This window comes from Phoca vitulina, unplaced genomic scaffold (genome assembly GCF_004348235.1).
Source record: "Phoca vitulina isolate PV1807 unplaced genomic scaffold, GSC_HSeal_1.0 scaffold1, whole genome shotgun sequence".
Lineage (NCBI taxonomy): Eukaryota > Metazoa > Chordata > Mammalia > Carnivora > Phocidae > Phoca > Phoca vitulina.
Window position 1 is genome coordinate 76,416,978 of NW_022589704.1, and position 26,858 is coordinate 76,443,835.

A 26,858-nucleotide genomic window follows, 5' to 3' on the forward strand; every position below is an offset into this window, starting at 1 on the left:
GGGGGGTTGTGGGTGGAAATCACTGCTGTATAGTAATTTGGGGGATTTCTACAAACCAATGCACTTTAGTCTTTGAGAATGTAGTCTGGAGAAAGCCACTGGCTGGGGTGTGCAAAAGACAAAATGGTCAAGATTCTTGGTTTCTACTTTCTTTACTGAAAACTAAAACTGGCAATTGCAGGAATTTGTACCAGGAGTTAACATCCTTTCCCCAAATGCATGGCTTCACCCTTTATTCGCTATAAATAATTAGGGCTTTGGGCCTTTATTATAAGCATGCACGTGAGGGATAAAACTGGAAATAAACACCAATTTCCCCTGTAAGGGAAAAATACAAAGTGTGAGGAACACTCTAGACCGAATCTATAGCATACTATACTCAATTTTCTGTCCTTTGTAACATTCATATGCATATACGTACACACATATGTATAATATATAAATATAAATGGATTTAGGAAAAAAAGTGCAGAAACGGAGTTTGCCTTATTGAGTGTAATGTAGTACTGGAATAACTCACCATAAAATCTATGTTATTGTCTTCATTCCTGAAATGTTCCATCAACTTCTCAAAGCGCTGTTTTTCCCCACAAACCTGAAATACACATTTTCATCATGCATATGAAATTCCAAACATAGGCATTCTAAAATTAGATGTAGGAATTTTAGCAATAATAATTATTTCCAGAATATCTTTTTATTGCCTCTCTCACACACTATTTACTTCTAAGTTGGTTAACTCATAAATACCAACTTGAGTCAAGCCCTTGGTTTCTTTTAAATGTTCCCTTAATATATTGAAATCTCTATCAAATGTGTTTTCCTTTTATTGGTTATCTTTGCAGTCCAACATTTGTTTAACCTGGATTCAGAATCCCAGGATGTTATGGTTTAAAAAAAGAAAACAAAAACAACCCCTTCCCCCCACCCCCTTTTCCTTTTTACAAAAGCACTTTTAAAACAGGCATGCTAAAAGATTTGGACAATTTAGTATTCAAATTCCTTGAAAACAGATTGAAAACGTTCCTATTATACCTAAATCAAATTATTTTAGTGCATAAACCACAACACAGAAGTAGACACCAGAGCAGTAAAGTATCCACTACTATAGTAGACACTTGGGAAGCTATATTAACCCATTCAAGGCAAGTACAGAAATTTGCAGTGATTTGTGAAGTAGCACCCCTGAGGCCTGAAACATTCACCTCAAATTAATGCTTTCATTGAACAGGTGAAAGAGGCAGATAAATTACCGTGAACTCCAGGGCCCCCAAAGTATCTGGGTCTACACAGGAGTTAAAAACACAGAGTCAAAGAAAGATTTGTAACAAATAAGAACTCTCTGGAGACTTATTCCCAAAATCAAAGGATAAACTTTAATTCTGCCAGTGACCTTGGCTACCTTTTTTTGGAACCTACTGGATTATTCCTTTTGCCTTCAGAAAGTATGCACCTGAACACCCATGAGCTACATGTAATACAAGTAAGACATGGTCTCTGGTCTTATTTAACATTTTGAATTTAATCCAGGTTTCACATGCTTGACTCAATTTTCCAGTTCTATTTGTCATCTTAGCAATATATAGGATGATCCTGAGAATTCCCCTAAAATGACATTTCATAATGCTATAATGCAGCCATTTAGTTCTGTCATGTTAAGTTATACATATATATATATAATTTATATATCTATATACGAAGAGAAAGATTCGAGAAGATAGCAATTTTGTCTGTTTTGTTCGCTACTCTATCTTTAGCATCTAGAACAACGCTTAGCATGTTGTAAGTTCCCAATAATATTTGTTGAATTACACTGAAAAAGGACAAATGAGTAATTATGTAAAAATACACTTTAATGAAAGGATGAACGACTTTCCCACACTAACACGCTGATGAAAGAAGAACCATCAGCCCAGAGTAGACAGGCACCAGGATTAAGGCTTTCGTGATAGTTCCTGTGCCTCAACTGTGTGCTGGAAATGTTAAGCCTTCAGCTTCGGAGGGCCACCTAGGTCTCAAAGCAGCTTAATTTTCTCAACAGATGCATATCACACTTTATTCTGATGACAACTCTCCATTTATACCTGCCTTAATAAAAAATAATTACAGAAAAAACAGTGCATGAACCCAGTCCAGAGGAAGAAAAGGAGGCTCCAAAGGGAGTGTTTAAAGTCAAGCTTTTAAAAAAAAAAACACACATGTCCAATCCCACGAGAGAGAGCCTGATTCAATAGGACCAGGCAGGGCTGGATGACACGCACACGCACCATTTTAAAAGCACCACAGACCATTTCGATGCAACTTCACAAAGACAGAGAACCAGAGATTTAAAGGGATACTTTGTTCTGCTCCTGGCCTCAGCCAGCCCCTCTTGGAGAAGAAGCAACAAGTTCCTGGAAGAAAAAGGTTTGTTGGGGGCAGGGAGGTGAGGCATTACAAGCCCAGTTCCCTAGACTACGACATCAGCCACATCTTGTGCCTAGAGGCACAAAAGTCCCTAGCCTGCAAAAAGAGCCCAGTGGCTAAAAACTGCCAAGTCTGGATATGGAAAGGGTCAGAATTACAACCTGAATTTTAAGAGAAGCCCCAACATAAGCACTTGTTTCCCAGGGGAATGGTTTACTTCCATCTATTCTGGAAGGTTGGCAGTGGCAGGAGAAAGGAAGAGAAGCCGTCCTGGATCTGCAAACAGCTAGCAGCTACCGGAAGCAGTGATTCACGTTCTGTTGAGCTGCCAGGCACCCAGTGAACTAGAAGAAGCAACAGGCATCACTGAACAGTGATGAGGAGTACAATTCCTAGGCGGGCAAAACCCCTCCAAAGAAAAAGAATGTCAATTATCTGTAAAGTACCTGGTGCCCTCAATTTATGAATGAGACTGAAACCTAGACAGAGCGAACAACTGTAACTTGATGAAAGGTCAATCCAGAAGCTAGAGCCAGGTCCCCAGCTGCCAGCCTGGCTGATGATAAATGTAAGACAATAACTGAAAGCATTCCAGAATTATCTGAGACACCAACAGAGATGAAAAATGTTACTGTTAAAAACCATAATCATTACGCCGGGCGTATACTTGATGTGCTTGCACCAGAATCTTCCATGGAACTTCTAAAAACAGCAGGTTCCTAGAGTCTAAATCAAGACATACTGAATGAGAATATCCACAGTGGAACTAGGAATCTGTGCTTTTGACAAGTACTCGTGGTTGCTGAACCAGTAGCTTAAATAATATAGACTCGCAGATTCAACCCCAACCTTTCTGACTACCAATTATAAACCAGATAACTAGATCATTAACTCTCCAACTCATTCAATCTCCAACTTAACTATAAATAAGGAGATACAGTTACCATAACTGGGTATCATGGGAATGCAGCAGGAATTGACCCACAGTCCCCGCAGAGGTACAATAAATACTAAGGTAACTCCCAAATAATCAGAGATTGTGTGCAAGGCATTAGAAAAAAGGCGATTTATATGGCTGAGGAAGGTGCATGTGGCAGCAAGAAAACAAAACTATTCATAGCCTGTTAATAAAAAAAGAAGGCATCAAATCTAGAACAAGCAATATTAGATGAATTTCATGCTGGGTAAAGATCCCAAAAATCACATACCACCCTGATAGACAGGGCTGAAATGGACATTAAGAAAAGCTTTGAGGGGCGCCTGGGTGGCTCAGTCGTTAAGCGTCTGCCTTCGGCTCAGGTCACGATCCCAGGATCCTGGGATCGAGCCCCGCATCGGGCTCCCTGTTCCACAGGAAGCCTGCTTCTCCCTCTCCCACTCCCCCCTGCTTGTGTTCCTTCTCTTGCTTTGTCTCTGTCAAATAAATAAATAAAATCTTAAAAAAAAAAAAAAAAAGAATGATCTGGCTGATCGCTCTCCTCACCCACTGTGAGCTCACCATGTCCCTCTCCCATCAGCTCACCATGTCCCTCTCTGTAAAGGTTTAAGCGGAAAGCTCTGTTGCCAATCTCAGCTAACGAGTTCAGGGTGGTATTTTCTGATACTGTTCCATAGGAACAGCAGGGACTCCAGAGGCCCCCCCTTTTATTTCTGCTGGAGGAAAGGAAGCATGCAAACCAGACTCACATTTGTTTCTACATTACTTTAGCAATCATTAAACAAGTATATACTGTAATCCCACAGGAAATGGCAAGATATGTTTGGGGGAGGCTGGTAAAGTTGTGTTCGGCATCAAAGGAAAGCAGTCTCAGCTCATACTGCTCACATCTGGACCACCCCACACACTTGGTTCAAATAGAACAATCATGGCTGAATGTGCCTCTTTTCTCCTTTGAAACTGACCTGGCTTCAGAAAATGGTGAGGATAAAAGGAACAAGACACCGACTCTCAGTTATGTTCAGAATCCACACATTGATTGGCCTTCGCGGGGATGCACTCAAGGACTTCATCAGAACAGATATAGGAGCCAGGAGCGTATCTGCATGTGTGTATTACTGAACGTCACATATTGCCGCATATAATTTCCATCTGCCAACAAAGGCCAGACAATACACGATCGGAAAACTTTCAAGTAAAAAAACTGTTCTGTGGGAACTGAAATATGTCATTTCTTGCCTTTCATATAACCAATGGTGTTTCCCATTCCTCCACTAATTTTAACACCAATTTCCTGGATCAGTGACAAGTAGCCACTGAAGTAGGTGGGGTAGGGAGCCAATTTAAGAAAATTCGGCCACAGGGCGCCTGGGTGGGTCAGTTGGTTAAGCGACTGCCTTCGGCTCAGGTCATGATCCCGGAGTCCCTGGATCGAGTCCCGCATCGGGCTCCCTGCTCGGCAGGGAGTCTGCTTCTCCCTCTGACCCTCCCCCCTCTCATGTGCTCTCTCAATTCTCTCTCAAATAAATAAAATCTTAAAAAAAAAAAGAAAAAGAAAAAGAAAAAGAAAAAAGAAGACAATTCGGCCACAGAAAGGCCAAGCAGAGTAGACTGCAGAGGAGGCTCTTGTGCATGGGAATACTCCAACTGGAACTAGGTTTCCACTACTAACAGCCAGGGCTGCCAGAAAATAAAAGTCTATGCTCTGGAAAACCATGTACTCTGCAGGAAACCTAAGAGGCATCTTCATTTATAAATCAGTGTTGTGTCAATAAATGCACTGGCCCGAGTAACACTGTATAAAGCAAAAACCCTCAGGCTGGGATCCTGGACCACAGACTTCAGTTTACTAAACACCCACCCATCCCTGAGGTCCTGCCTGACGTCCATGCCCCTTTGCACCTTGAAGCTCTAACACTGATGGGGGTGAGGGGATATGAGGGCAGAAATAGGACCAAACAGGGCACCAGAAAACCTGCATCATAGGTCACAGCTCTGCCACTACCCTGCTGTGAGCCTGGACACCATGGTTGTCTCTGGAATCTCTGGACTTCATTTTCAAATCCATTAATTTAAGAGCCTTAGGTTATCCTGCCTGTTTTCAAGGCTTCTTTTAGGAAGCCATAAGGGTTACAGAGGAACACTGGGGCGGGGGGGGGGGGGCGGTCCAGAGGTGGGGAGCTTGGCAGGGAAAGGAAAAACACAAATAAGAAAGGATCTTGGGACTTCTGTCCTCATTTATCCAACTCTGCTTTAACTGAGTTGCCTGGTAAGATTTCATTGAAAAAAGTTTCATTGAAGGTTTTCATTGCTAATAAAAGTTTGGGGGAAAAAAAAAAACCCTCACTTGATATCTTGAAGTTCTAAAATTCTAATCTAGGCATGGCAATATAACATGATATTCCCAAACTGACCAGCCTGAAAGCTCGACACAAACCAAATGTAGAGAGAGGCACTTGGCTACACAAGCCCTGCATCCGTCCGTCCGTCCGTAAGGGCCAAAGCACTATCTCACAGCATCTGGCTCCCTGGTGCTGATTGAGCAGATCAACCCTGCTCTGCCCAGATAAAAACGGGCCACACCCAGGACAAGCAAGCTACATTTCCACTTCAAGAAGAACTGAAGCAAAAGCACAACTCCTGCCAAAAAACAACTCAACTCTGTTCTCCCACATCTGTGAAAGACATTTCTGAACAGTGTCCCAAACCATTTGGATAAATCTGGGGCCCTGGATGCAAAACAGGCAGTGGCTTACAGTGTCTCTGAGGGTGAGCAGGGGTGAGGGGATGATTTCCCTCAAGGCTCATAGTGGAGAAAAGATGGTTTTACGAAAGCCTGTAATAACGAGTATTCTTGCTAGCCAGATGCTGAAATGAACAACAGACGGCCGGCCTTCAGCCACCTCTCTGTCCCCTTTCAAGGTCAATGACTGTCTTTGGCTTCCCCAGCAACAGCTCCCAGGGCACCACACAACGTCTGCAGCCAGACTGAGGCCTGAATCTTATGAGGTAGCTATAAAATATGCTCCTGGGTTAGTTATATAAAAATTAAAGGCCCCTTGCTTAAGTGTTTCCTTCTTGCCCTGTTGCCGGGTGCCTGCTTCAATACTTTCTTTTCTTCTTCTCACAATAGGCCCCTGTGATCCGCAGGGCTCCTTGCAGGAAGGCACCGTTTTTGAGAGGCACAGTCTATTATGACTGATTTGACGACCCTTCGGGGCGGGGGGGATGGGGGGGGGGTTGCTGCCTGGGAATAAAAGTTCCATTTTCTTCTCAGGGCCGCATGAAGTAAACAGTTATTTCATAGTTACTCCTAGGTGAAGAGCATTTTTTTTACCTTCCACTGGGAGCACCAGCCACCTGAGGATTATCTGACGCCATGACGGCCTGGCCAAAAAAACACTTTGCTGGGGCGCTGTGTGCTTGCAGGGGTCTGTGCTCTCGTTCTCCTAAGGTAACTAGACGTTTCATCCACTGACACCACACAGCTGCCGGACAGAAGCAGGACCTACTGTTGGCTCTCCTGTCTCCCGGGATTTAAGGGCGGAAATGTTCACTGAATTGAAACATTCGAAAACTCAACGACCTTATCTCTCACTCCACTGAAAACGACTGAAAGCTAAACAACTGAATGTATTCTACAATCTTTTCAACCTTCCTTCCTCATAAATTAATAAAACATTTCTATCAATGCTGAACTGGTAAATAATCTGATTATGAGCCAGAGGTTTCATCCACATCATGCTAGTCACCCTTGTGAAAGCTTCAGTTGCTTTTCCAGATGTTTCCAAATATCCAGATGTTTTGGCACCAACCACACAAAACAGCCAGATGACTCTTTTACTTTTCATGTATGTATTTTGCTGCACTGAAATAAGAATCCTGACATAGAAGCAAAGGGCTAGTTAAAAATCCCCAAAGAGTAACTCGTTGAAACGCCACACCTTAAATGAGAAATGCATTTTTAATCACTCCCCTAAAAAAAAAAGATGACCTTCACTAAATTCGAGAGAGTAAGGCTCCACAATGTAATTCTTCATAAATGACATCTTTCAGAAATATTCCTAATGTCTGATTTGACTCTTTCTGGCTTCAATGCAAGACACATCTCTTGGTCATCAGTAAGAACTCATACAGATTCTTTCAAGGCTTCTGTTCCTAGAGGAAGACCAAAATACACTGCAATTCGAGAGAGACTGGTACGTGAATAGCTATCTGAGGACTAAGTGAGGAGTCAAGGCCTTCAGTCATCTCTGCGATGACTTACCCATCAGACCCCTCAGAAGCAGAAGGCCTAACACTGTATTTTATTCATTTCTCCTGATTCATCCTTTGAGCATACCCAATTTGGTCAAGCCAGGCAAGGGAGGGGACACAGTGACACACTTGTAGTGGTCATCATGTGTTCGCTGAATTGTAGCAACAACACGATAGGAGTTGTTTAAATCCTGTGGCATTTTCACCACAGACCTTGGGCCCTGCTCAGGAGACAGATGTCAATCCATGCTCTCTTCACGCCTGAATCACAAGTCAAATTAAATCTAACAAAGATGTGCTATGAATTCAGAGCCCTTGAAGACAAGGACTCTTTGTTGGCTACATCAAAGACCTCAGTCCACAAGCAGGCAAATGCCTGAGGTTTGTCCACTGCTCCCTCCTCCGCTCATTCTACATCTTCACTTTCTTCTGTGCTCTGCCCCAGGCCTGGGTCTTCATCAGGAAGATCTTACTCTCGGCGACCTGGAACCACTTCCACCCGGCCCAGCAAGACAGCAGACAGGGTATTTGGGAAGCAGTGCTTAAAACATGGTTCTTCAACACCAAGGGTCTCTGAGGCTCTTTCACAGAGTCTACAAGGTGAAAACTATTTTTATCATGACACTAAGGTGTTACTTGCCTTTTTCACAGAGTAGACATTCGCACTGGTAGTACAAAAGCAATAGTGGGTGAAGAAAACCACTGCCACCTTGGCATGACTCAAGGCAGTGGCACCAAGTATTCCACCAGGTGAAAGCCAGTTTCACTTAAGAATAACCTTGAAGAAAGGGCATATCTGATAAAGACTTGGTACTCAAAATATATAAAACACTGACACAACTCAACAGCCAAAAAACGTATCATCCAATTAAAAGTGGGCAGAAGACATGAACAGACATTTCTTCAAAGAAGACATCCAGATGGCCAACAGACACATGAGAAGATGCTCAACATCACTCATCATCAGGGAAACGCAAATCAAAACCACAAGGAGATTTCACTTCACACCTGTCAGAATAGTGAAAACCAAAAACACAAGAAACAACAAGTGTTGTCAAAGAATTGCAGAAAAAGGAACCCTCGTGCACTGTTGGTGGAAAGGCAAACTGGGGCAGCCACTGTGGAAAACAGTATGGAGATCTCTCAAAAAATTAAAAATAGAATTACCATATACCTAGTAATCCCATTACTGGGTACTCACCAAAAAAAATACAAAAACACAAATTCAAAGGGATACATGCACCCCTATGTTTACTGCAGCATTATTTACAATAGCCAAATTGTGGAAGCAGCCAAATTGTGGCAAGAAGAAGATGTGGGTGTGGGTGTGTGGGTGTAATGGATTATTATTCAGGAAGAAAAAAAAGAAAGAAATCTTGCCATTTGCAACAACATGGATAGAACTCAAGACTATTATGCTAAGCAAAATAAGTCAGAGAGGGACAAATACCATATGATTTCACTCATAATGGGGAATTTAAGAAACAAAACAAGCAAAGGAAAAAAGAGAGAGAGAAACCAAGAAACAGACTCTTAACTATAGAGAACACACTGATGGTTACCAGAGGGGAGGTAGATGGAGGGATGGGTGACAAAGGTGTTGGGAATTAAGAGTACACATACTGTGATGAGCACAGAGTAATGTATGGAATTGTTGCATCACTATATTGTACATCTGAAACTATTATAACACTCCATGTTAGCTATACTGCAATTAAAATTAAAAACTTAATTTAAAAAACCTTGATGTCATAAAAAGTATTAATTTTATTCAATCTTACCAATGAATATACACCTTTTTAATATTCTCTATGATGAAACGGGAAGCCTGCATAAAGCACTTTTGCTGCTTATTAAAATATGGGTACCTTGAGGAAAAGCACTTCTAGGATTATTCTAGTTGCAAGATGACCTAGCCATTTTTTTCGTTCTTATTTGAAAAGAATAACAAACCACAGTTATTCAGACTTAAAAACTTGGCAGTAATTTTCTTTAAAATGGATGAAGGAAATTGACAGTATTTGTTTCCAATGATAAAAATTGAGCTTTCAAGAAAAAATGAGAATTTTGGAAAATTTGTATTCACCATGAGTTTGACAGCTTTTCCAATATTTAAAGATTTTTCGATGAAATTGGTGGTGATAATAATATGATTTTTTTTAAATATTGCATGATGAAATGTGTCAATTTTCAGAAGATCCAGATAATTCAGTGAATTGATATTTTCCAACTGACTGCCGCATATTGTTATAAAACTATGCATTCATTCAAGGTACAAGACAGGCAAATAAATTTTAAATTAATAGAGTACCAGAAGTTCATAATACAGTTTCAAATTCTACTTTGCAAATAACCTTTAAGAAGCTACTACCTGTCCAGTGTTTGTGTAGTTTCAAAAAAGAATATCCACTGTTACCTAAACATGCTATTAAAATACTTTATTTTCCATCTGTGTATTTGTGTGGGGCTGGATTTTCTTCAACTACTTCGATCAAAACAACACAAGTGACTGAATTCAGAGGCAGATATGAGCATGCAACTATCTACTATTAAGCTAGACTTTAAAAGATGCATTGAGATACCACCTTACACCAGTTAGAATGGCAAAAATGGACAGGGAAAGAAACAACAAATGTTGGAGAGGTTGTGGAGAAAGGGGAACCCTCTTACACTGTTGATGGGAATGCAAGGTGGTTCAGCCACTTTGGAAAACAGTGTGGAGGTTCCTCAAAAAATTAAAAACAGAGCTACCCTATGACCCAGCAATTGCACTCCTGGGTATTTACCCCAAAGACACAGATGTAGTGAAAAGGCCCATATGCACCCCAACGTTCATAGCAGCAATGTCCGCAATAGCCAAACCGTGGAAAGAGCCGAGATGCCCTTCAACAGATGAATGGATAAAGAAGATGTGGTCCATATATACAATGGAATATTACTCAACCATCAGAAAGGATGAATACCCAACTTTTACACCAACATGGATGGGACTGGAGGAGATTATGCTAAGTGAAATAAGTCAAGCAGAGAAAGTCAATTATCATATGGTTTCACTTATTTGTGGAACATAAGGAATAGCATGGAGGACATTAGGAGAAGGAAGGGAAAAATGAAGGCGGGGAAATCAGAGGGGGAGACGAGCCATGAGAGACTATGGACTCTGAGAAACAAACTGAAGGTTTTAGAAGGGAGGGGGTGGGGGAATGGGTTAGCCCAGTGATGGGTATTAAGGAGGGCACGTACTGCATGGAGCACTGGGTGTTATACGAAAACAATGGATCGTGGATCACCACATCAAAAACTAATGATGTATTGTATGGTGACTAACATAACATAATAAAATTTTTAAAAAAATAAAAGATGCATAAAAATATAAAGTAGTGCCACTATTATGGAGGGAACTGTGTCTCCACAACATCCATGTATCAAAGCCTTACCCTCAATTCAAATGTATTTGGAAATAGGGCTTTTAGGTTAGTAAGGTTAAATGAGGTGGTAAGGGTGAACCCCTAATCCAATGACATCGATGGCCTTAGAAGAGAAAGCGAGACGTCTGCACACACATACACACATACCCCTAGGAAAGACCATCTGAGGATACAGCAAGAAAGCAGCCATCTTCAAGCAAGACAAGGACCTCCGCCAGAACCCAACCATGCCGGCATGGGGACTTTCAGCCTCTAACTGTGAGGAAATAAATTTCTGTTGTGTAAGCCGTTCACTGTATGGTATTTTGTTATGGGAGCCCAAGATGACTAAAAGAGCCACTACACTTCACTGATTTTAAGTTTTGAGAAAAAATGTTTTTTTATAGAAAAAGTTAACACTAACATGTAACGAGTCTATTATGTTATTTTTAATGAAATAAGTATCAAAAGTTTGCTTTCATTTCTAAAGGGGTAAATATCAATCCATAACCTGCATAAACTAAAAATTGGGGGGGAATCCTTCATACTTTTTAAGAACGTAAAAAGGGGTCTTGAGGCCAAAAATTTAAGAACTACTGGTCATACTACTAGAGAATAGCTTCTTTATTTCTACAAAGATGATGAATTCTCAAAACCCCAAACTTGAAGAAGCAAATAAATGGATTTCTAATAGGAAAATGTCTTCCAAGACTGTCAGGGAGTCAATCACACCATACAAAGAACAACTACATCTGCCATCTCTCCAACGAAGATGAAGTCACATCATTCGGACAGGGCAGGCTTCCCTAGATAGCAAGAAACCCACCACCGGTTTACAAGGAAGGAAAAACATAAAGATTAAAAACAAAAACAAAAAACAAAAAACCCACAAAAACCAGACATCCCTTCAATTATGTTACACAGGGACAGGTACAATCCCTGGCATTTACCAGGTTAGACAGCAGTGGATCCCTGACCATTCTCTGTTGTCTCTGGGATGTGGCTACCTCTGTCACATGGATGCTCATTACGAGGCTAGATATTCTTCTCCCAAAGCCAAGTGAATGTTGGATTCCGAGCCAGAATAGGAGAGAGATAAAGAAACAGATTTCTTCTGCATGGTCTATAGGACATGCATTCCCCAAAGTTCAGGGACAGTAATAGTGAATCAACCCAAGTAAATATATTTGCCCTAGAATGCATGACACACTAAAATATCAAACGATCAAGAATACGCAAGCAACAAAAACATGATTATCTTAACAATGCACTAAACATGTCCTTGATAACTACCACATAGAATACGCTACTTCCTAGCTTTACACCTATTCCTGGAAAATACTTCAAAATGGAAAATTCAGTGTTGTTCTTAGCGGTATACCAGTAAATCCAGGATACCACATGTGTTGCTGGTACATTTACTGGTGGGGAAGGAACCCTCATTTTCCACAGCCAAAACCAAACTCCTGAAACAAAACAGAGTTATAGCTCATGTTACTGTAATTGGCCATTTCCACTCTCCAGTGACGCAGGGCTGAGGGGGAAAATTCCGTCAGAGAGCTCAGCTTCACGATGAAGGGTGACTGACAGTGATTGTTGGACCATAATCAGGAACCGCTGAGCCATTTTCTTCTACTAAGTGTGTTTCAGTCGATTGTTGTGAATGAAAAGCAAGCGTGACTATATATCCTTGGCAGATGGCTACAAGGAACGAAAGAACTCGGCAGGAGCCACATGCACCACTATGGCGAAAGGAATAAAGAATGGCCGCTGGAGTACAATGAGGAGACAGAGTCTGGGTACGATGGAGGAGCTGGGAAATGAAAAGCCTGAATAATGACTTGAAAGCTCAGTCTTTCAAACACTGCTCAAGCCAGCGATGCTTTCACAGATAGGCCCTTACAAGCGGCAGGTACCAACGTGTGCCCCCCAGCACACTCAGCTCACTTTCTGGTTAGGGAAGCAGCAAGCGCCTTTGACACACTGCAGATTTTTTTTTTTAATGACACTTGGGTTTAGACACCGATGCAGCCACTTCCAGGTGGTTATTAAGGGAACAAGGGACTAACATCACAACGTAGTCTAAAATCACAGAGCTCTATCTTTATTTTAAGCTTGTTTCTATCTTACCAACTATCCTTAGGTTACGTTTAGTTCTGGTTTGTAAATTTTTGTACCCATCATTTGATTATCTGGGTACCTTGTTTTCTTATCTGTAGTACAAGAAGCACTTAACCTTCCTCAGATGGAACCACCTGAACATATATGCATAACATGTATTACATACATAGGCATGTATAAACCAAATTATATATAGAAATCTGAAAATGTAGAATTTGAAGGGGGGACAGAGACCATGTGACTAACTTGTCACCTAAAGCAGGAACTTGCACAAGACACCAGACCCACCAGGTATATTCTCACCCTCCTGACTGTCCTTCATGCTCTGTGTTGGTTTCTTCTGAGCATCCTTCCAGGCCATTCTAACCTGGCCTCCTTACTCCTATAGGCTGGTACCCTGTGGAGTTCATCTTCGTTACAATGCCCTTCTCTATTTGGATTACACACACACACACACACACACACACACACACACACACTCCCCAATACCTCTGTTTAAACCTGTTCTCTCATTCATCATCTTTAGTTCAGAACAAAGAATCTGACATTGGACATTTTACCATCACAAAGAGAATGAATTTAATAAAAACAAAGCTTATCTTCTTTACCAGAAAAAAAAAAAAATCCCAGATATTTGTTTATCATGGCTGTGCTACTTTCTTAATTAAATATGTATTACTTGAATAGATTTTATTCTCTTCTTATATCCATCCCCAAATTCACTGGATCATCCTGTCTCCTTCTGACTTTTGTGGGTTTACATCCATCAACATGGCCACAAACTTGGTCCAGGGCCCAGTCACTTACTGCCTGAACTACCCACCTTCCAAATTCCAGCATCTCCCCGCTCAGGTACTTCATGCAGAGCGTTGGTACTCCTGAAGAGTTATCAGAATTACATAAAATTCCCTTCACAGATTTCTACAGAATCATATAGAACAGATATAATAACACTTTATAAACCGTAGAGTGTTTATGACTAGTAGTTGCTTCTCGTTCCCTTTTTCTCTTCCCTCCTACTTTATCTTCCAGTTGAGATCCCAGCACAGGTTTCCAATCTCTCCACAGTGACCTCCTCAGATTCTTAATCATGCCTGCGCCCTGCCATGCTTTCTTCTGGATCATGGACCCCAGCCAGACATGTTCCCTTGCCATGCAGCACATTTATCCTGACTTACCCTGCTCCAGGACAGACCTCACGCCATTCTCTCCTTCTGTTCCCAGAATGCCCTCCACCCACCCACCAAATGTCTGCCTTCCTTTATAATCCTGCTCAAGACCCATCCTCTCTTCTCAGGCCCCATACAAAGAGCCCAGTTTGTCCTGAATTTTACTAATAACTAAAAACACTCCAGTAACCTGACCAATCTATAAATGTTCTAATTCGGTTGGCTTTGTAGTAGAAAACTGAAGGTGTTGTACGAACATGTGCAGAAAGTGTCTGGTATGTGACAACATGTTATAGAAGGTTGACTATGAGCCTTTTGCTCAATGGATCTGGGTAAAAATCCCACGGTTGCCATTTACTAAAGTATGTCAGTAGGCCTATCTACTCTAAACCTCTTGTTCTTTATTCCTACACTTCATAGGGTGGACCTTAAAGTAATATATAGCAGCCTATTGGTACTCAGCGAACAATAGGTGGTAGCCTTTCTATTTCCATATTTGTATATGCCTTTTTTGTACACACAATATCATCTACTGGCTAATGTTTATAACATGGGAATAAAATGGAAGAGATTCAAGAACTCTGCTCATGTTTTCTTGCTGAAGACGACTGTTCGTTTAAAAGAAACCAATCAAACAAAGCGCTTATGTACTGACTACAGAGCCCAAATAAGTTTTTTTTTAATGTGCTTAAGTTTTACAAGTATTTAAATTTCAAATGAAATCTGAGCTTGACTCACACAGGGAGTCAAGCTCAGAAAGCATATTCATTGGCAATGACACATAAAACTAGTTTAAATTATAACAGGGAATTAAAAAGTATATATATAAGCATGATTCTTAACGTTCTGAATTACTGTCCTCTTATTGTTTACCTTAGCATACATTTCGTCCTTAACTAACTACCTCTTAAAGTCAACCCTGTCTTTCTCAAGGCAACCGAAACTTGTGGGACGAAAATCATGTCTTTTTATTTTCTGTCAAACTCTCCTGATCTTATAATGGTGCTTTTTTTTCCATGGTAAGAAGTATATTTACCCAACAACTCTCTAAATGTTCCAAAGAATTTTGATTCTGTCTTTATTTTTGGAAAGAGATTACACAAAAGATAACTAGCATCTTTAGAAAAGACAAGAGAACGCAGTCATATAAAACACTACTAGTAGGTAGAAAAACTCTAACCCTGCATATAATAGGGACATTTAACCACATGAGGCATGTTGCAATAGAAATATACACTCACTGCCACTCCAACCCCTTTCATTTCTTTCTTTTTAGGGTCTGTTACTATGCATAAATGTATCTTTATGCTGTTACTCATAATACACACACACAATATGCATACACTCATATATGCATACATAAGACATAAAAATCTATGTCATTTATCCTTTTCCTAGTTAACGCTAGCACAGCATTTTCATTATTACTTGAACAGCTCTATTTAAACCTAGAAGCCTAGTTAATAAGATAGTTAATATAGCCCTGCATCTAGAACTTAACCATTGCTTAGCACTGGACTTAATGACCACTAAAAATAACCTATAATCCAGATCAGACATTTTAAAACAATTCTATTTTCACTTAATATGAACCTGCTTTAAAAAGCAGCTAGAACAAATATAGACTACTAAAGTACACTTAGTCCCAAGATACAGACTTTAAAAAAAAGCTCCTTGTTACACAAGTCAGGGTGGAGTGAGGGAGAAAAAGAATAAGGAGGCGTTCTTTCGCACAGGAAAAAGAAACCAAGGTGACCCTAATATAGACTTTAACATTACTCTGCAGAAATAAATGTCAGAGTGGCAACCAACTCCTGACCGGGAGCTGAAACCTCCCCACATTCTAATGGTTTCTGGAGTTGGTGATGATGTCAGAGCTTCGATGCCAGTTCTCTAATCAAGTCACAGCAGAGGGCTTCATACCATCCCTATGTACCTAACAACCATAACCACCTCTACAGGTCACAGAAACTCTTCCCAAGTCAAAGTGCCACGTTTAGGGGCCTGTGCCAGCCTGGAGTACACATCGATGGGGTCTTAAAGTGACACAGAGCTCTGTTATTTTTTCCTGAGGTCTTTCATTGTGATCTTCCCAGAATATGCAACAAGGACACATATGCCTACTATTTTACAGTTGGCCAAGTGCCCAGATTTTAGAAACAGCATTTTTACATGACTAAAAACAAAAGGAAGCAATGCTTTTTTTTTTTTTTTTTTGAAGGTGGCTGCTATGAATGAAATAGGAGATAAGGCTCCCTGGTGTGTAAATTGCAGGCAGGCTTGTGGAGAGAGGGGCGGGTCTAATTAAAGTCAGGTTGAAAAGCAAAGCATCTCTACAAATGCTCCCAGAAACCACGATAATCTCATCTGTCCCCAGGTACCACTATCCTCTTGTATTTTTTTTTTTTTTTTTTTAGTTCCCTCAGGCCCACAGCAATTGAAAGTCCTGTCGATATTAGCAGATGAAGCAGATGACTGTCACTGGAGGAAGAGGCCCAAGGAATGAGAAATATGAATGGCAAAATCTCTAAAACAAATCTCAAACCCTAACCACACCCTGCTCAAAGTGACCTCATGCTATACTCACTGCCAACAGACTCCTGCAGCAAAATGTAACTGCCATTTCTTTATGGAGAGAGTCGTTCTGAACAGCAAGTGCTTGGACGAGTTTGCAGAACACATTTCCTACCGCTGCCCCTTGCTTCTCCAGCCTACAGGGCAGTATGAAGACTCTGGAATAAGACACGAGGTCTTTCCTCATCTGCCCCTCACTTCCTATTCCACCGTGTCTCTTCCCACACCCTCCTCCCCTTTAAGAATGGAGAGTACAGTAAACTATAGTAACTATGGTCCTTGAAGCTTTACTAGGATGCCACCTTCTTTGTATAAAAGGACACCTTTACTTGGTGTGGTGGGCCAAAGAAGGCCTCCACAAAGATGTCCATGTCCTAATCCCTGGTACTCGTGACTATTTGCCTTCCATGTAAAAGGGACTCTGCAGGTATGATTAAGATAAGGATCTTGAGATGGGGAGATTATCCTGGATTATCTGGGTGGACCCCATAGAATCACAATGGTCACTAGAGGAAGGAGGCCAGAGGATCAGTCAGAAGAGGCTGTGAGCCAAAGAATGCATGCAGCTTCTAGAAACTGAAAGGGCAAAGAAATGGGTTCCTTGAGAGAATGCCGCTCTACAGACTCATTTTATACGTGCAACCAACAGAACTGTAGGATAATATGCATTGTAATAAGCCACTAAGTTTGTGGCAATTTATTACAGCAATAGTAACTAACTAATATACCTGGTTAACTCTTATTCACCCTAAATTCAGCTCAGGCACCCTTTCCTATAGGAAGCCTCGCCCGAAAGCGCCCACCCCATCTGCCTTCCTTTCTCCACCTCCTCTTGGTTAGCGGTTACTCCTCTTATAAAGTCTCTGACATTTAACTTTATAAAGCCTAGTAGCTTAACTGTCAAAATATTTGTTTTCTTAGCTGGACTCGGATGCTCCTTCTTAAGGGCAGGGCCTATGTCTTCCTCATTTTCTTATTGCCAGTGTTTATCAATGTTTCTGACACAAAGGGGCACTCTAATGTTCATGAAAAATTTTCAAGTTAGCATGACTCATCCCCTAATGACCAACAGGAGACCAGCCTTCACTTCCTTACAAGATGATAAAGACACAGATGATAAAGAAGTAACTTGTTCATTACCAGGGGCTCAGAAATCTTATGTAAATGGCTTTCTCCTCTAGAAGCGAGTAAACTCACTTGGAAGAAATGGCAGCCATCCTTTCTAACTCCAATGAAAAAGCCTACAAAGCTTCAGTCCTGAGGCGAAACCAAGTATTAGGTTGAGAAAAGGAGAGAGAGAAAACAGAAGAGGAACCACCAGAGATACACTGGTAATTCTCAAAAAGTTACGGAGGTGAATTGCATTTTCCAAAGATGACCACAGCAGTATGTCCCACCCCACACATTCTCCTGTGGTGCAACCCTCCCACTCCACCATGGAGAAGTGAAGTCATTGTTGCCCCTCTGCATCTCTATTGGCCTTAGTGACTCACTTATAACCAACAGAATGCAGCAGAAATGTCACTGATGACCTCTGACACTAGCTCAGAAGATGCGCTGTGACGTCTATCACTTTAAATACCTGGTCTCCGGATGCTCCTTCCTGGACACTCCCTCTTGGAAGCCAACTCTCCCACCATAAGCAGCTCCAGCCACACCGAGTTCTACATGGAGGCACCCTGGTTGGTAGGCTCCACTGAGCTCAGCCTTTGAGTCATCACAGCCCAGAAGCTAGACATTTGAGTGAAGAAGCCTCCAAATGAATTCCTGCCCCTAGTTGCTGGGATCTTCGCTGATAAAGCCCTGCGCATGAGGGAGCAGGGACAATCATCCCTGCCATGCCCAGCCTGACCTCCTGATCTACAGAATCCATGAGCATAGTAAGACTATGTTTGGGGTCATTTATTGTACACAAGCAGGAACTGCAACAGTTAATAAATGGTCCCCCCAAAAAGAGTTGTGGTGACTCTGCTTCCTGATCATTAGAAGACAGAGACTGGCCAGAGAAGAGTCTCAGTGAATCAGGTAAGTGTAATTCTGGCTTCATATGGTGAAATACACACGTACGCTCTCGAACTATAGCTCCCACAGTCTGAGATCCGAGAAAATACATTGCTTACAGTTCAGTGAGAGACTGAAAAAAGTGCCCTTCCGTCCATGTTGAAAATTTTTACCAACGAAGGAGTTATCTGGATGGTCTTGTGCTAGATTTATAATCCTATACCCTCAAACGTCTGAGAGGCTAGATTAGATGGGATTAAACTCAGAAGGACGCTGGAAGCACACCAAAATGTCTGCTCTCCTTCCTGCCCAATTTGGCTCACTGTAAATAAAACCTGACAGGCTTTCTTAAATCAACTTAATAATGTGTAGCACGAGTGCTTTCGGGTGCCCAGTAGCTAAACCACATCAGCTTTCTGAGGAAGCCTTCTAGAAAAACGCGAAAAAACTAATGACTACTGCCAAGAGTGCTGCATACAGGAGCGCTGGTGGCCTTGAGTGACTCATTTCATGAGGCCCCACCTCTCCACACTGGAAGGGCAGAAGTGGGAAGGAGGTGGGCCTTGAATAACCAAAGTCAGGCCTCAGGCTTATTTGTGAAAGCCAGATGCTGTCATTTTGGAAGCAGATGAGAACACAGTTATAATCATTCTGGAATCCTGATGAATTCCAGGTGCACCTCCCAGCAGCCTGGGGGAGCTGGTAGCTCAAAGTCCTCCAAGAGTTTTATTACTAGTATCATAGCAGGCTATTCCATTGCAGAGTCTATGGGGCCTCAGCATCTTTCCCTCTCATTTCAAATGGGAGTATTTTTTTGCCAGACTCTTGGAGACACTTTCTTAAAGGTGGTTTGTCAGATATACCAAAGAAGAGAACGGAAAAATAGTAGGAAGACTAGGAAAAGTTGAAGAGAGCAAGGTCTAGGTGGAAGACCTCAAGGCTCCTAAGGGAAACTGGATTAAATCGTGTTTATAACTCTGAAGTGGGGGCTAGTTCATGTCCTTAACCCGTAAGTGTACTTTTATGACACAGCGGATCGCTAGCTATGGCCCATGTCATTTGGGAGAGAAGAAAAAGGATGATCAGAACCTCAAGTAGTGCTTAGGGTGGCTAGGCTTCAAGTGCACACAGCCTGAGAGTCTAGCCACATTTTAGGAACGCCTGCCCATTTTTCAGGCCTGTTTCTCTAGGCTACTTGTCAACCCTGTGCAACATCCTTCCAATCAACCTTTTCTTTTGTATGTTAGAGTCAGTTTCTGCTTCTCACAAACAAGACCCTGAACTAGTGCAAATACCAAGAGAGCGACCTTTGCTTCCAAATGTATTTTTTTTTTCCTATTGGAGAGGCCAAATGTTCAAAAACTTATATTGCTATGCAACTAAGAAAGTATCGATTTAGACAAGATGGTAACACGTCCCTCCACATGGCAAAATTAGCCAGTAAGCGAAAAACAGATGACTCCTTGTTCTCACCCTGGTCCTCAATTCAGGACCATAAATTTTCATGAGGAGATGTTTCAACACCAAAACCAGATGTGTTAATTCCCTTTATTTAGGAAAAAAAAAATTTAAGAGAAAAGAATTCAAGGAGCATCACGGTTGACTAAATGGTTTAGTCTTTATCTACTCACTATACTCAAATTTTCAGGCATGTCACAAACCATGCTTGGTGTAAGAACTCCTTTCTTGTCAAATATATTGAGGTGATATATGTGCTTCTTCAGGGACACCAGGCTTAGCACCTACCTCAACATGCACCTAAAGCAAGGCCTTGGGTTAATATTCTTCCTGCCATCAGACATCATTAAATTGGAAGTGCTCCCTATTTTCCTAAAGCGTGTACTCCAGATATAAATTATAAGGATATGTGATGAAATTCATTGCAAAAACACAGAAAACCAAACTTGTTGAGATTCTGAATATTAACTGAAATATGAGAAAGTTAAGGAATCCTACATAAAAGTCTATCAAAAGCAAAGAGATACCTTCCTGTAATTCACATTTGAATTAATTAGTGGTAGTCAAGTAGGACAGAATGGATTTGTTGGCTCAAGAAATAGAGGGGGAAAACATCCCGCTACATACTTAAGATGCAGGGTCTTTAAACTTCCCTTTAGCATCTGGTGCCACGTTGCAACAGTGTGCATGGCTGTGCTTTCACAGTGATCAAAGCCCAAAGAGTCTGGCTACTCTAGTGCCTATTACTTTATTTGCAAAACAAGATACTGATGTCTAATGTTAAACCCCACAATCACCCTCCATCAGTCCCCTCAGTGAAAAAAGGATAATCCCCATCAGCCTTCATAAAGAGACGAATGGAATCCCAACTTACTAAAAGGGATAAAAAGCTTTAAAATCAATCTTCTTGAAGGCAAAGACTCTTTGCTGGCCCTCCTCCCTGGTATCCTGGTACCTGGTATGGTACTCTCTCCGCCATGAACAGCTCAACAGGCATTACTCTCACCCAAACCCTATCTGCACAAGCATCTGAGATCATAAGTACAACTTTTCCTAATCAGGAACAGCTGGCTCCCAAATCTCCCTACACCCAGAAGATTCCACTGACATTTTTGCTAAAATGATTAAAGAACACACTCTTGACTATGATGTATAAGAAAAAAAAATCCCTCACATAAAATGGGAGAAAAGAGAAAAGAAAGAAATTTAAGACACTCTGGGCTGACAATGGCATTACATTAAAAAAAAAAAAAAAAGATCAATATAAAGTAATACTTGTTCACCCTAAAATTGAACAGATAAATGGGTGAATGCCCTTTTAACCTATCCATAAGAATCAAGTTTCTCAGGGGCATGCTCCTGCCCTGTCTTCACTCACATGGCTATTAGGGTAATCCCTCCGTTTGGTCTGTCTACATGGATTCCACACCTCGAGGTCAATGCACGCCAAGAACACACCCAGAACCCCCTCTTGTCCCTTCCCCCACGTGGCTTTGTTTTTCTAAGACGCCAGTGCCTGTGTAAGGAGAATCTGATCTTAAACACCATCACTCCTCAGTAATTACAGAAATGAGGCAGATTTTGGTTAAAGCTTTTAAAATTCAAAGTCAAAATTAATTTAGTTTGCATTGCTACTTAGCCATTAGATTTAGTAAGATTATTTTTTTTTCAACTAAATGGCTAAACCACATACAATTCTGATACCAGGTCACTGAAACTCAATTCTGCAAGTATTATCATGCGTAAGAAAGGCACTCTATTTTACCCAAAAGGAAACAAAATTAACATCCATCTCATGAATTACTGGTTTTAATGATTACTGATTGTACACAATTATAATTTGAGGACATAATTTGACCCACAATATAATCAGACGCTTGTTGTGATATTGCTTATGTTATAACAAGGGTCACTGATAACTGTATAGTAAGTGCTTCCAATGTGGAAGGTATTAGATGTGGGATATGTCCAAATGTGATCAAATGATAAAGACTGGGAAGTTATGTTAGCTTCGCATGCTGTTTCATTTTCCTATTAGACCCACCTACCCAAACATAGATCTCCTTACTTGTAAATACAAATTTTATGTACTAATATATGACATATAAAAACATTCACAGACAAGCATTCATACATTTCTTTTCTCTAAAGCCTCTATTATTTTTTGAAGCCAAAGTATGATTTAAAGATGCACTATTATACCTCATATTCTTGGAACCTGGATATTTTTTCACTATCACTGAGGCTGAATGGGTAAAAAGACAATATTTGATTCTGTCCATGGTCAGCATTAACAAAATGGATAATATCAAAATCTTAAAGCAGTGACTAAAGGGAGGGAAACCATACAAATAAAAGGGCAGGAGGACTGTCTTCCCTGCTGACATCTTTGAAGCTTTCTAGCCCACATATGCGATCACAGGTCTCTCACTAGTACCTCTGGCACCTGGGGTAGTAAGTCCAATGAAGGGGGTAGGGTGGGGGAAATGGCTCTGAGGTCCTGTCTAATTCAATATTTCCCCAAGAGTTTCACACACAGCTGGGCCCAAATGCCACCTAAAACGGGAGTTCAGGATCAGGAGCACCAAATCTGGGTCCTCGCTCTGCCACTTACCTGGCTATGGGACCATGGGCCAGCCAGGTATTTGGAATTTCAGTTTATTCTTCTAGAACATGTAGACATTAATACTTGTCTCACATATTCTCACAGAACCACACGATTTCATGGGTGTACTTGGCACAGCACCTGCCCTAGAGTAGGTCTTCGACAAATACTAGCTGGGTTCTTACTCCAGAGGCTCCCAGGAAAGATGAGAGAGAGTCTGGAAGTCCCTTTGAGATCTGGATTTGAATCTAGAAGCATGTGAAATCAAATGGGATCACCAGGAGAAGGCACAACTTGGCTGAAGGCCCTCTGGAAGCCTGAGCTCCAAGTGCCTTTACTTACTTTTATAATATCCCACCTCAAAGTAGCCTCAGCTGTTAGGCCCATAGTCGGGAGGTACACAGGCACTCTTCATGGCCATGTAACCCTGCATGCTACCACTAAGGGAAATGAGTGATTATTTCAATTGTGATGTCTTGATACTTTGGGCCACCATCCTTGGTATCATATTATCTGTGTGTAATTCTTTCTTCCTCCGCAGTCATTTAAGTTTTCATTTTCAACCACACATGTCCACTGGTTAACAGTTTGTCTAGGACAGGATCACCTGGTTAAGATTACAAACTGCTCAAATCAGTGTTTTTTTTTTTTTGGGGGGGGGGGGGGTGTGGGGGGGGGGGGGTGGGTGTGCGTGTGTGTCGTCCAGCACAGCAATGATAATACATATGATTTGGGGGAAGTAACTCTGATCAAAGAGTTCATAAAATGTACATGGAGGATGCTCAAGTATCAACCATAATGAAAACCTCAGACATTTAACAAAACATGTTCTCAAACTGGCAATTCCCTGGTCTCCAAAGGAAAATGGATCCTGCAAATAGTTAACTTTTCTGGGAAATGAGACACCAAAGAAAGCTTAATGTGTCCATTTAAGATATTTAGACTAAGTTCATTACTTCTCCCTGACATCTTAAAAAATTTTCTATTATACCCCTGAGGCCCCAGAATACATAAAAAGGTAAACCATAGGTGTCAACTAAACTTATTGTGGTGATCATTTCATAAGACATACAAATACCGAGTCCTTATGTTGTACACCTAAAACTAATGTCAATTATATCCCAATGATAAAATGCACACAGAAGAGGTAAATCATTTTGTTCAAAGACTTCCAAATAGGTTTGTGTGAGCAATCTAGAAAGGATCCTACCTCCTTAAAGTTGTCAAATGCTGATAAAATGATCTCATGCCCGCCTCTGACAAGACAAACTGCTGCCAACAGTTCTAAGACCAGGGCTTTTGTCCTGTCGAAACAAGAAGAAACAAGCAAAAAAAAAAAAAAAAATCAGTGAAAGTAACATGATGAGTCAGCAGCTCCCTCCTTCAAAGATGGCTATGATAATAAAATATTTGCTTGTGTATGTTTTTTACACTTTTACTAAGGTATATTTATATGAAAGTATAAATACACCTTTACTAACATCGATGTATGCGATTTAACCAAGGGAGCAAATTTGGAAGGCAAGTTTCCCACTCGCCAAATTATAAATTACTCACTAATGAAAATCAATTCTGGGAAGATTAGTCTTTCATTTCTACCAGTGAGTGACTCAGTACAGTATGTTTGAAAAAGTTTTATTGATAAGCTGGACAGCTGGGAACTTGGGAATATTCAGGAAAACCACCCACTGTTTCATTATTTTCCCCAAAAGTTCAAAATCTACTGAAATTAATGCTCTACATTTCAACTCTGCAATTTGCACATGCTGCCATAAAGATCCCCTATGACAATGCAAGTTTCCATCACCACTTCTTCCTATGCAGGAGATCTGAGTGGGGCTGGATTACAGCAGTGCTAATACAAGAATATTTTCTGACTTGAGAAAAGAAAATAAAACTCCATCTGAAATATTTTTAGAAGGAAACCCTTAGCAATACAGTCTAAGTTTTCAAATACAACATCATAATAAGATCATAATAAGATCACTTCAGTACTTTTCTTTTCCTAGAAAAAAAGCTATTGCCAACCTCTACACGAAGACTGGCCTGATAATTCACAATGTCAATTATCTTAAGAAAAATGAGTAACAACTTCCCTATAGTGGAAGGCAGGGACGAAGAAGGACTACCCAGATTTTTTAGTAAACTAAGGAAGCGATCGCAAAATTGCAAAAACTATCATCAGAGGAAGTTTGAAATAATATTCAACATTTAAATAGGACTTTAAATTTTTCATTTCATTCCGTATCAGAAAGGATCTCATTTGTGATCAGATTTTTTAGTTGCATTAACAAGTTTTCAGATGCACAGTTTAAAGAGGTATTCGGTGAAAGGGAATAAGATGTGTGAAATGCAGAATCCCTCACCAGAATGGAAAACATACTACAGTAACTAAAACAAAATGATGAAGACCGGCTTCTAGAGATCATCTGTGATGTGAATAATATGGCAGTGGCCTTTGCAGGCAAGTGAACAGAAGAAGCAATCGGCATGCACAGTTTTCTCTGTTTTGTGTTTCTTTTTTTGTTTGGTCATACCAACGACATATGTAAAGGTTTGCAAGTGAAGTGCGGACAAGGGATAGTAGTTGTAGTTAGCTTTCAGTGGTAAGTGGTATCACTAAGTCTGTATGAAGACTCTCCTGGCCCCAGTCCTAACCACCTGGCAACCTCATGCTCTCTACCCAATTTGGTAAAATTTGCAAGGATGCCAAGAACCAGGCCTCAAAAGAAGTGAAAGCTTGAAGAGAACAGTGAAGGGGTAATGCTGTCGCCAGTCTCTCAACTGCAGCACATGTAAAACTGTAACTCAGCTGAGAAGAAAATTCTACATAGCCAAGGAGTCCACTGGCAACCTTAATTCAAAGAGGTGCACTTGCAAGTTTCCGAACTCTAACCTGACTAAGTGTTGACTGGCTCTCTTATTTCCGTAGATTTATTTACACTTGAAAAATTACAAGGTAAGCTTACCTTGGATTCTTGTTGTTCAAGCTCAGTGCGATCTCATTGACAGCATGTGGATGAGACATGACCATGTTGAAACCATACTAGAAAAAAACAAAGCATTAGGAGTCAATTTAGGGGACTATGTTGATTAAAGGGAAAAAAAAGAACCCGAAGATTCTACCTAGTGTAATTTATACCATCATAAATGCAATTATGTCTCTAGTGCCTGAACGTATTTCTCTATGAAAAATTTTAGAAATCATGCTATTATCGAGGAACCATAGTCTCGTTCTTGATGACTGAACTATGGGTTTCTCTTCATTAAAATGGTGAAAAGCCTCCAGTCCAGTGATTCTCAATCTGGCTGCTCATCAAAATCATGTGGAAGAGTAAACAAAACACTACACTGATTTTCCAGGATACACCCCAGGTCAATTTACTTCGAATCTCAAGGATGGGACCCTGGCATCTGAATTTTTAAGCTGACTTCACTGTGCAGCCCAGGTTGACAACGACTGCTTCTAGTCCCCTCTCTGGGCAATGGCTCTCAGGACCAAAGCCCAGGAAGACCAGCCTTGTTCTGAGACATGTTAGTTCAATGAAGAACAAGTTCAACCACAGGCTCCAGAATCACTCTTGATTCTGCTGACTTGAGGAATTATTCCTTCTCCTCCAAGCTCACTCTCAGTTCATGACCTTATTCCTAATTACCCTGAGAAAATATAAGCAAACAGGAAAAAAAAAACCTTCTAAAAGCTCGCACCCCCACATCAATCCACACATAGATCCACAGCTTTCATCCTCACCTCTTCCTGAAGAACTTTCCTGGGTTCTAATCCAAGGCCATTCTCTCCACTTGAGTCTTTTTTTTAAGATTTTATTTATTTATTTGACAGAGAGAGACACAGCAAGAGAGGGAACACAAGCAGGGGGAGTGGGAGAGGGAGAAGCAGGCTTCCCACGGAGCAGGGAGCCCGA

At 40.9% G+C, this 26,858-nt stretch overlaps 1 protein-coding gene across 5 annotated transcripts in view; it reads right to left on the bottom strand.

The window, feature by feature from the left end:
• FMNL2 (formin like 2) overlaps nucleotides 1–26,858 on the bottom strand; it is a 302,656-nt gene that overhangs the window by 36,687 nt on the left and 239,111 nt on the right. For all 5 annotated transcript variants that reach the window (XM_032410419.1, XM_032410429.1, XM_032410457.1 and 2 more), the window contains exons 8-10: nucleotides 25,905–25,981; nucleotides 24,146–24,239; nucleotides 521–595 (exon numbers count right to left, since the gene is read on the bottom strand). In XM_032410419.1, coding sequence (XP_032266310.1) covers nucleotides 521–595; nucleotides 24,146–24,239; nucleotides 25,905–25,981 — 246 coding nt within the window. The remainder of the gene's footprint in view (nucleotides 1–520; nucleotides 596–24,145; nucleotides 24,240–25,904; nucleotides 25,982–26,858) is intronic.